Genomic DNA, 12,425 nt, shown 5'->3' on the forward strand with positions numbered 1-12,425 from the left:
GGTAAGGATTAAAAAAACAAAACAAAAAGTAAAATTACCGCTGATGTAATTCTTCCTCAACAGACTTCAGAAGACTCCTTAAAAGAAAAAAAATAGTAATGTGAATTAAGCAAGCAGTAAGTATATATCTTCATCATTTTAACCTTATCCACAAAAATTGTTTACTTTTTTAAGATTTACTAGAAATATGCTACAATGATCATCTCTATACCATAAAACATCAAGTTAATTTAATGAGCTACCTCTATTTTCTGTTGCTAATGTCTTTATATATGTATCTTAAATAAACAAAATAAACCCTAATGTTTACTGAAAAATACCAATTCAAACAGAGGACAACCCACCACAAAATGTCACAATAGGACTGACAAAACAATAATTGCAGGGTCATAGTCAGGAGCTTCCAGGATTCAAATTTACCCGGAATATTTACGTGACACCTGAAATTACATTTTCTTTTTCTTAAAATAAGGAAGGTGACACACTTTAAAAAAAACATCATGCTCTCAGGCAATCCTACAAAATGAAACTCCACATGTTGGCTCTCTCTGCAGAAGCATGCATGCATGTGATGTGAATACATGAATGTAGTAGCACTCTGTTTCCACAGAACACACTCACTTACCTGAATATCTGCTCTCCAGTGGTGGACTGGCAAACACATTTACACTTTTGGGAGACTAAGCCTGTATCAGGCCAGGTTCGAGGGTTTTATCATTGGAAGCAATTTATAAAACCTGCTATTCAGGAAGGTAAGAGAGAACTAATGGCATTTCTGAAGTCCCTTTACTTCTTTCCACTGCAAGCTCATGCAGCGTATCTCCTGTATTATACTCTTCAAGCATAAAATATCAATAGTCTCCTTAAAACTAATGGAACAGAGAGAAATATGGTGACTAAGGCAAAAGTATTCAGCAGAAAATTTACTCTCTCAAAAGTTAGAAGGTAGTACCTTCTAATCATTTTTCCTTCTTATATATATTGGGGAAAAACTGCCATTAGGATTATCAAAATGTAAAACCAGAGAAACTGAAAGCTGGTATAAGCAATTAATTGAATATATTTTAGCCACCACATTTTAATTAGGCCAGCTGAATGATCTAAATTTGAAAATGACGAAGTTCTAAATCTGGATGCTACTTTGCAGATTAAAAAAGTGAGGTTCTTCAGTCAATGTATTACCTTAATCACAAAGCTCCTGCTGGCCCACCACCAGGAAGGCAGGAGCATCTCTGTCTAAAGGCAGCTTAGCAAAACGGTGCCGGGTTGTGAAGCAAAGACAGCCTGAGTCTGACTCCTGCCTCGGCCACTGGAAGCTGCATGGCCTGCAATAAGTCACTTTGATTTCCCTATGCTTCAGTTTCCACATCAGTAAAATGGGAATTATAATATACATGATGTCAAATGTTTATATATCTGAAGATATATGCATTAATATAGGTAAAATGCTTAGAAGAGTAATTTAGAACATAGTAAGTATTCAATTAGTGTTTTCTTTATTATTATCGACTAAACAACATTTCTTTAAACCCACAATTCTCAAAATGTTATCTATAACATGTAACGAGTATATTACAATTAGAATAAATATTTTGAAAAGTTCTGTGTACATTTCTAATAACATAAATATTGACAGTTATAACCTCTATTAACAAAAACTCATTGGAATCCCCAATAGTATTTTAAGTCTGTAAAAGGATTCTGAGACTAAAATTTTAAGAAGTGCTGCTTTAAACTATTTTACTGAATTAAACATAATATTTTTGAACTATACAGTGGGCTTTCATATCCTTTCAGAAGATGTGAAAAGAAAAACATTTTCTTGAGCATATGACAATATTTTTTGAAGCATTTTTTTTTCCAGTAGGGAATATCAAGATTTGAGAATAACTAAGAGGAGAATTTAAATGTAGTTTATTTTTAGTTACCCTGTGTAATTGAACTTATATGGCATTCCACTTTTCTAGGTTCTCTAAGAATAAGAGAAAAAAGCTGAATAAGAAAACATGAAAAAGCAGCTAATCTATGGCTTACGGACCCATATATATTTTTTATTCATTTACTTATAAATCTCCTACTATGTGTTAAGACTTTTTTGTTAATAAAGTTAAAGATTTCATTAAGTATTAATGAAAAGTAGAATACATTTGCTTTTCAGGCATTATGAAGAATATAAAACATGGCTAAATTTGCTAAGATGTTACTTTACAGTAAATACTATATCTGGAGAGCACTGGAGAAAAATGTGATGCTGATTTAATCATCAAGACTGGGTACAATACAATAAACAATGTCACTATTCACTAGTTCACTTCATTATTCTATTATGGAATTTTTAGAAAGTAATGAACAAAACAAAAATGATGCCCTCAGATACTGAACTACTAAATCAACCCAAAATGATTTAAAAATTTGAATAGGATTAAAAACGGAACTGTATGCAAATATAGTTTTAACCGATCATGTGAAGAAAATAATCTGGAAGTAAAAAAACCCCACAAAACTGCCAAAAATACTTAGCATATTTGAATTAACTAAGGAATTCATGCTGCTGACTACTCAAGTCTTTCAAAATTGTCTAACTGGTTCAAAACAATCTATAAAGTACTGCCTTGATTATATTTGAAAACAAAACCACTCCCTGTTTCTCTAAAACCAAAAGAGCAGTTTTCTTTACTTATATTCATTTGATCTTACAATCAACAATTACTGAGTAAATACTACAAATAAGAGCAACTAGTAAGTACTTACTAAACCATAAATATGCCAAATGTTTTACAATGACTATTCCATTTCACCCCAAAAGAAGGTACTATTGTAATCCCCATTTTACTAGAGAAGTCTCATGGCTTACAGAAAGAGACAATTCTGGTCTTTACTACTACTACATTCGATTGTACCAGGAATTGTGTAATTCAATTTACTCTTTTCACTACTATTTAGGTCTTTTTTAAAAGAGAATTTATCTTTAGAATTTTTGCGCTACATTAAAAAATTAAAAATAACTTAAAACTTTCTTTAAAAATATTTTGTTGGTTTTAAATGGTCAGAAAAGTTGACCTCAATAATAATATAATTCAAAAGAAAAGAAAACCACTCAATAAGTCAAAATATATAGGCATTTATTTAAAAATAGCAACTATCTTATATAGTTGCCGCATGGTCTGTAATAGGTAGAAACCCAGAAATGAAAATCTGTTTGCCTTATCACCTATGGAGAAAGCAGGAAACCCTGTGAGTTTTAACACACTGCCTAGTCACAAGGATAAAGCAGACATATCAGTACAGTAAGAGAAGTGCTACATCCATGCTCATGTCACATGTATGTATATGTACCTGTACACGAAACACAGCCAAAGGTCAAACTTTTGGCCAACCTACCTTGCCAGTAATTCGTTATAAAGAATACAGTTCCTTAAGCAGGGATCCAATTAATCAAAAAAATGAAGGTTGGGCAAATTATTAATATTTTACCTAGCCAAAGTAACCATATACTAAGAAAATGTCTAACAGATAAAAATCAGAAAATGGAAACTAAGGAATCTGAAAAATCATTTAGAGATGGACCATATATATAATATTTTTCTGGTTATTTTTGCAAGTATGTCATTTAAAAATATATTTTAAATGAGTCCAAGAAAGGTAAATGAAATATCTTTCCAAATTATCCAGTCTCTTAAAATATATCAAAATTTACTAACAAGGGCCTTAAACCAGTGACCTCAAATTTAGACAAAATAACAAAAAATACATAAAATTTTCATTTGCTAACTCACTATGAGACAAACTTTCCTTTGTTGTCCATCAACAAATCAGGACAAACTATAAATAGCGACTAGTTATTATTTAGATAGAATTTCATTTTTCTACCAGGAGAATTTCACACTTATTTTCCATTTTAGGAAATATAAATAATGTTACTACTAATAATTTAATAAAAAACACCTCACAGTACTTAAATGAAGTTGTTTAAATAAAAACTAAGGCATTTCTCTAGGTTGTCATTCAACGCCTTTTTTCTGTGTTGAAAAACATATTTAAATGATTCATTTATTTAAAGAAAGAGACATGATTTTTGCACTGTAATCACTAAATCTGAGCTACTTGTCTTTAGTCACCCTTTGTCAACTGTTTAACTTAAAATATGGGTGTGTGTGTATGTCTCAACTCTCTAAAGCAACTGAAATATTTTGAAATTTTAATTTGATTATTAAAATATCTACATTGCTGGGAGGTTTTGGCAACTTAAATAATATTTCCTTATAATATTAGCTTTTGGGGGGCGGGGGAATCAAACCATTTTATTGAGGGCCTTTGGGGGAGGGTTGAAGGAATGAGAGGACAATAAGAAAATCTACGGGGAATAGCAGAGTCTGGTCTCCATACCTTGCTTAACTCGGGCTTATGAACAACTGAAATTGTTACACCTTAGTGCGTGGTGTAGAGTAGGCCTTGAATAATTTGGGTTTATTTCTTGCATAAATACCTTTCAAAACTTTAGACACATTTTAATTACTGTTCACTTTTTAAAAGACTCTTACCAGCTAAAATATTAAGATTTCTAAACAGTGTGAATATTTCCAGCTGTTTTCAGAGGCCAACACATCTAAGAGACATACCAAAGCAAGTTTTATAAGGAACAGACAAGTCTTTACAAATAAAAAAATAAATTTCTCAAACATATATTTATCCTCATTTGGAATATACTTAGTTTTCTCTAGAGATCTACAAAGTAGTTTGATGTAAAAAATTTAAGGTGATTGTCTCCATTATAACAATTATTGATTAAATGATTAGCAAAATAGCAGTAAAACAAAGTTAAAAGTATTTTATGAAATATATCTACCAACTATTTCACTACTCTAATTATTTAGTATTGTAATTATTAAAATATAATATTTTAAGGCAACTTAATTATTCCTGATTTAAATTTAATTTTAAAAGAACTTTACTTACTTGTTTGCACCTAAAAAGTAACTACCTTGGTGTCCTTGTCCATATTCTAGTTGTAGATCCTAATAGTATAAAACAAAATATTTAGTAAAACAGTAGTATCTTACAAACCACGATACATAATATACATTAGTTTTAAAAGAGAAACCCCAAACTTCAAATAAATCTGTATTGCTGTATGTTCTTAAAAAGAAGGCATGGTAGGACTTGCAACAATAAAAGGTAAGTTCAATATTTTTCTGGGAACTCATTTAAATAATATATGCAAGTTTCATTTAAGGATATTGCTATTGTAATTAACATTTGTAAAGTCAGCTTTTAGAAAGAAAAAGTTCAAATAAAGTCTTTATTCTTAAGCTCTAATGAAGCAAAAATGATTACAGAAGGGAACAAGCAACAAAAATCTTGGTCTGTAAGAGCTGCAATAATTATGTCTATTCACACATTGCTACTACTGCTTTATACAGGTAATAATTTTTTAAAGAAATAAAATAGGGTATTCTTTTAAAGTAAAATATATATATGGATTTGCAAAAGGTTACAAATTGTATGTTAGGACTTTTAACATATTTTAAAGAGTTAAGTGTAAGTAGCAAAACTTCAATATCATTAAGGCAGTTCATCAGCTATTTAAACATTCTCACTAAATGCTGCATGTTGTAGAATTCAGAACTGAAATTTAAAGGTACAAACAATATAAATGTGCTCAACTCAAACACCTTGAGACAAAAAAAAATGCTTTCCAACAATAACGGAAAGCAGAGTCTCCTTTTCTCCCCTCCTTCTTAAAGCCTATGTATCTCAAGCACTATTTTAATAATAAAGGGGGAATATTTAACATTTCAAGTGAATTTTATTTTTACTAGAATATAACATACTTAGAGTGCTGTAAGCAGCCTTCCAAGCCTGTCAAGTAAGATAGCTGCAACCTTCTCCAAGTCTCCAATGCACTTAATACATAGTTCTTCTCCAGCAATTACTCTGCATTTTAATTAATTTATTTACAAGTCTATTAAAATAGTTGCCAGGCTGTGAGCTCCTCAAACAAAGGGAAATTGTTAAATCCATCTTTCTTCCCTACAGCCCAAGGTCTAGCATAACAACTGGCACATATTAACGAGGCCCTAAGTAAATGCTTGTTCAGATGCTATTTGTTTATTTTCCTATAAATACATAACTAACACTTCAGCCTCATCTATAATAATAAAAGTGTAATACGCTAATTAGACTGGAGTCCTGGACGAAGTCAGGGCTGCAAGGGCCGTGCCCCTTGCACAAATTCGTGCATCGGGCCTCTAGTTAATATTACTTGAAAATAATTCTAGGTCCCAATACTGCTAAGCCTAGAATCCTGAGAGGATTCTAAGCAATACATTACATTTAAATGAAAAGTACTTTAACATTTAAGTATTACAAGGCCTGTCAAAAAAATATCTGATGAAAATAAATATCTAATTTTGTCTTCAATATTTGTGTTCTTCCATGCATAATAATAAATATTCTTACTAGTGAGAGAAAAGATAATATATCATAAACAAAAAAGATTAGTCAACTGTCACACTGGTATTACATGAAATTCTAATGAAAAGGGATACCTATTCTCTAATTAATAATGATAGAGCTTAATAGAATAAAACCACTGTTATTATGAGACAGTCACACATTATTATGCTGAACAATTTAATTGGTCATGACTTTATACGGAACTTTTAAACGTTGATATTCAGTAAAGAGAAGTACTATCTCAATGAATTTACTTTCCAATTCAAGTTTGTTTTCTTCAGCTGTAGATAACTGGGCCCTCTACAGACCAGCAATATCTTTAGCCAATAATCTCTTAAACCTTTAATCAAATGACAGCCTCCCAAAGCATATACTTCTGTTCCTTAAATGCAGACGTGACAACTACCAGGTTGATGATAATGATTGGGGAAAAAATAAATTGAGACCATCAGTGTACTTAAGAAGGTAAGAGAAGAGTCTAAAAACAGCTAACACCCCTGCAGACAGATCCAAGTCTGGTGATTCCCTGGGCCACGTGTGAAGCCCTCCCAGGAAGCTAAGATTGAAGGGGCTTGGTTCTTTATAAATTCCTTCTCTGTAAATCAAGTTCTGTTACGTTTTAGCAAACATGGAATATAAACAATGTACTGGCCATGTCATCAAGTAAGAAAATTACACTAAGTCCTTCTATTAATTATCTAATCCTCTTTAATTCAGCTATTATTTACCAAGCACCTATTATAAATAGCAAGAAGACAGATAGTAAATCAGACAAGAAAAATGAAAAGAAATAGAAAGGAAAGAAAAAAAACGTGAAACCTGGGCAAAGTTAGTAATTATTTATGTATCTTTAGGGCAGTCTAAGAAAAACTGATCTACAACCCTTTTTAAAAGGACTTGAAAGCTATTCTGTAACAGAAAATGCTACCAAAATTATTCTTGGAAAAGCACTCAAAATATACCCTAGATGAGTAAAACATGGGCTAAATAAGAATACATTTGAACATGCTAGGACAGACATAAAAATATTAGTTGCATAAATCAGGCATCAACTTATTAGTGAATGACAATACTTAACAACATAGTCAAGGTCAACAACATGGACTGAAAACATGCAATAGCTTCGTACAGATTCAACCCAACAAAAATTTAAGATGGTCTACCCAGCTCAATTAAAATATCTTTCTGAGCCACAAAGTCTTAATTTCCATGGTTCGTTTTAATGAATGGGGTTGTATTTCTAAACCTAGGATAAAGTCTCTAAGAAAATATGGTGCCAGAAAAAAATGAAAAAGAATAAAAGGATGCGACGTGAACACTGGAAAAAGAAAATATATGATCAAGAAGATATTATTGATTTTTTATTCCCCCCCCGAGATTACAGTCTATATACCTAACGAGAAAACAGCAGGAAGTTAATAGAATTGATACAGTTGGCTACAAAAACACAGAGAGAAAGTACTTCACCAATTTATTTTACCCAAGAAAAAAGAACACAGCAGAAGAGGAAAACTTTTTTATCATAAAAAATGAGAGAATTGTGGAACAAATAAAACCGTTAGATACCTTTTAATGTGGTAGATAATTTACAGGAGTAAAAAGGGATTGAATCCTGGATAATTAAAAAAGTTTTTATTTCTTAAAAAGTCAGAAAAGCAAGTGGAGTCATAATACTGATCAAGCAGTCAGTATTCTAATAAAAGCAGAAGACTTAAGGAAGCTCAAACTGAATAACATGACTTCTGTACAGCAAGCTTGGAAATGAATACGAGGTTAGGTTTGACATTCTAGAGAATGTGCTACCATTGAGCAATTATGAATGAGGTCTCCTTAGAAACTGTCTTCAACATTAGATAAGAAAAGTGACCACACAACATACATTTTATAATAAATAATAATTTAACAGATTTAAAAATAAGTTGGCATTTACTATTTCTTTTATAGAATATAACTTTATAGACTGTATTCAGTTTTGACCTAATTCAGTAATAATTTTAAAGTACTTTTATTATAATCATTGATAACAATCAATTGGTTATTATCTTCCTAACATGTTTTTAATTGTAACTTACATATTTTATTCTTATTCCCTCAGATAGACTGTAAGTTTCTTCAGAGTAATAATTATATAACTATTCATGTTCCTCCATAGCAATTAACATAGTGTTTCACCTACAATTAACTTTAGATGTATTTTTCATCATAATGGGCCAAAATATACAGTAAAAATCAGGCAAATTTTAAAAAATTAGCATCAGCTAAACAGATGTGTAATAATATCTTTTAATTTAAAGACAGATCAGATAAACACATCTGTATGGTTATGGGCAAAACTGTTACTATTTAATTATCACATTAAAATGAGGTTTTTATTTTTAACTTGGGCATCTTTTAAAATTTAAAGAACTTTTTTATTCACTAACAACCCTAAAAATTAAGCTCTATTCTTCTGGTTCCATGTATTATAATTGCATGAGTTAAAAAAATCATTTTATTGTAATAATGAAAATTGAGGTGTTACATTCAAAATTCATTTACAAAATTATAAAATAAATATACTTAGCACTTAAAACAACCAGAAAGCACTGATGACACCAAACTTTTAGGCAGCAGGCTTTTTATAAGGGAGTAAATGTTTTTTCTGGGCCCTAAAGAACAGGGCTGTAATCCTGGTAGCAACTGCCCACTAAGATGACAGCCAAACATTCTGGGTTCATGTGGTTTCTAGGCTCCAGCAACAAGTATTTGTAAGACATAAAATCTTGTTCGCAGTGCCAAAATTTTAGGACTGATGAAATTAGGGGACTGAAATAACTAAGGACAGGTCAAACCCATTAGGATGGCTATTATTTAAAAAACAAAACCAAAAACCCCCCTTTCCCCTGCCACAAAAGAAACAAGTGTTGATGGAAGCAGAGAAATTGGAACCCTTGTGCTCTGCTGGTGGGAACTGTAAAATGATGCGGCTGCTATGGAAAACTGTATGGCTGTTCCCCAAACATATTAAATGTAGAATTATCATGTGATCTAGCAAGTCCCTATCTTGTTATATACCTAGGAAAGCACAGATTTGACAGATATTTGTACACCCATGTTCAGAGCAGCATTATTCACAATAATCAAAAGGTGAAAGCAACTCATGGCCACTGATGGCTCAATGAGTAAAAAAAATGTGGTCTATATGTATAATGGAATATTATTCAGTATCAAAAGTGAAAGCAACTCATGCCCACTGATGGCTCAATGAATAAACAAAATGTGGTCTATATGTATAATGGAATATTATTCAGTCTTAAAAAAGGAAATTCTGACAAATGCTACAACATGGATGAATCTTGAAGATGTGATGACATTTTACTAAGTAAAGGGAGCCAGTTCCAAAGGGACAAATGTTACATGATTCCAATTATATAAGGTCACTGGAGTACAAAAAACCCCAGAGAGACAGAAAATAGAATGATGGTTGCCAGGGCCTTGGGGGAAGGGAGGATGAGAGTTATTATTTAATGGGTAAGGAGATGTAGTTTGGGAAGATGAAAATGTTTTGGAGACCAATAGTGGTCATGGTTGCAATACAGTACTTACATAGTGGTTTAGGTATGAATTACTGAGCCAGGCTGCTTAGGTCAAATCCCAGCTCTGCTATTATTTAGCTAAGTGGCAAGACCAATTTCAGCTTCTTTGCACCTTAAATTCTCTCATTTGTAAGACATATGTTAATGTATTTAAAGTGTTTAGAATAATGCCTGGTATATAAAAACTTCTTAGATAAGTGTTAGCTTTTATTATCATTAGAAGTGAGCTTTTTAAAGGTTGATTTTTATAAATGTCAGGATCTGACAAATATTTCATTCACTCTCCTACCACAAGTTATCTGTCCCTCATGCCCTCCTCTGTCACAAGATCCCATCAACTGTTCCCTCGCTCAAAAGAAATTCCTGATTATTTGGAGAGGGGCTAGTTCAGCACAGGTACAGAAAAGAATATTGTAACTCCAAGGTATTGTGTTTCTGGTGCTGTAATTGTCTTATCGGGAGAATATTAATCTAAACTTTGGGTTCTGTAATCTTTTATTTCCACAACAAATTTCTGTCATTCTAGCCTACTGATGCCCAATTCTAGAGAAATTTTCAATCCAGAAATCACTGATAGTGTTTTCTTCAGACATTCCTCCTCATTTGCGTCCTTGGACGGTTAATTCTCAGTCCTCACACTTTCTGGCCTCTCTGATGTATCTTTCTTTCTTTTGTGTCAGTGCATCTAAGTTAATTCTCAGTCCTCACACTTTCTGGCCTCTCTGGGCCATCTGATGTATCTTTCTTTCTTTTGTGTCAGTGCATCTACTGACTCTTCTTGCTTTTCAACTGCTTCTTCCCTACCTCCAATGTTGGTTCTACCTTTGAGTGCAAAACACAGACATCACCCATAGCAGTTTTTTACCCTTTTTCTTTAATGAGACCTCCCTGGGGAACACATGACATCTCATGGTTCCATCTATCATTTCCTCTTTCATTACTTCAGTCTCCCTCCTTTGAGCTAATCCCATAATTACAGCAGTAGTATGACCACTCCATAATTTCAGCTCTCTATCTGCCATCTCTCAAAACTGTGCCAATGACTCTCTCTACATTAATTCCCATGAAACACAGGAGGTATTTATATATCACTTTCTTCCTGAAGAACCTATAATGGCTCCTACAAAATACTGAAATCAATCTTAGTCCCTCCCAGAAGCCAAACAAACCACGTTAACCCAAAGGCTTTTCTTATTCTCTGATGTCTATTATACCAATGATATGTTAGCCTCTCTCTCCTCATCAACAGTCACCACAAGTCACCACCTGGCAAAGTTTTGGCAATCCACTACCTATTCTGTTGCGTAGCTAACAGTTTCTATGTACAAGTATTTTTTGTCCATCGAGACAGCAACTGCCCTAAGAGAAATTATTTCTTTTTTCTTTTTTCTAATCCTCACCCGAGGATATTTTCCCATTGATTTTTAGAGAAAGTGGAAGAGAGAGAGAAAGACAGAGGGAAATATCGATGTGAGAGAAACACATCGATTGGTTGCCTCCTACATGAGCCCCGACCAGGGCCTGGGCCAAGGAGGAGCCTGCAACCAAGGTATGTGCCCTTGACTGGGATTGAACCCGGGACTCTTTGGTCTGCAGGCCAACGCCCTAGCCACTAAGCCAAACTAGCTAGGGCTAGAAATTATTTCTAAAATCTCTTTTATGTTCTACAAATATTAGAAGGCACAAATTTAAGAATTTATGTTAAGAATCATTTAAATCAACCAGAATTGAAAGAGATGTTACTGAAGAAGAGAGGAAGAAAAGATAAGGAAAATTCAGAAAAGTGCAGAAAACTGAAATCTAGAAGTAAGTATAAAGGCAACCTGGCCAGCTACAGAAGTAGAAAAGAACTATTTACGTAATAGCAACTATTAAAAGTATTATTTATTTAATAGTCACCAGGGCTAATGTCCCATCTTTTCTTCCCTAATGGTAAGATAGTCTTAATATTTATAACTTCAAGGGGCTTTATAATCCAAATTTTGGTCTGAGAAAAATGGATATTACAATAATGCTACTGACTGAGCTATAATTTCATCTAAGACTGATTTCTTTGTTAATAAGGGGTAAATTACTTCTTAAAATGATATATATACATAATATATGCAATATATAAATAGTTTTACATATATAAATGAATATGTATGTGTGTGTATATATATATATGGATGGGTCCTAGTTCATTAAAACTGGACATTTTTATAGGGAACTATAATTAAAACTCATATTTGAGTCAGAAAATTAAATGTTTTTCATAAAAATGAAAAATATTTTTTATTGTAACATTATAATATATTTGAGTAGATATATTTATTTAACTTGTTATGGAAAAAATTGCTGTACTCCTTAATGTAGCAGGATCTTATAAAACAATGCTTTAACTGGTTCATTAAA

The 12,425-nt window shown here is 32.4% G+C and overlaps 1 protein-coding gene across 7 annotated transcripts in view; it reads right to left on the reverse strand.

Annotated features, from left to right (window-relative positions):
* The window catches only part of MAP4K3 (mitogen-activated protein kinase kinase kinase kinase 3), a 67,299-nt gene that overhangs the window by 28,834 nt on the left and 26,040 nt on the right, over positions 1-12,425 (reverse strand). For 4 of the 7 annotated variants that reach the window (XM_005864741.2, XM_005864739.2, XM_005864742.2 and 1 more), the window contains 3 exons: positions 4,957-5,015; positions 3,382-3,414; positions 39-77 (listed from right to left, as the gene is read on the reverse strand). In XM_005864741.2, the coding sequence (XP_005864803.2) occupies positions 39-77; positions 3,382-3,414; positions 4,957-5,015 (131 nt within the window). The remainder of the gene's footprint in view (positions 1-38; positions 78-3,381; positions 3,415-4,956; positions 5,016-12,425) is intronic. The other 3 variants (XM_005864743.2, XM_005864740.2, XM_005864744.2) reach the window with 1 other exon arrangement.

Source organism: Myotis brandtii, unplaced genomic scaffold, assembly GCF_000412655.1.
Source record: "Myotis brandtii unplaced genomic scaffold, ASM41265v1 scaffold191, whole genome shotgun sequence".
NCBI classification, from domain to species: Eukaryota; Metazoa; Chordata; class Mammalia; order Chiroptera; family Vespertilionidae; genus Myotis; species Myotis brandtii.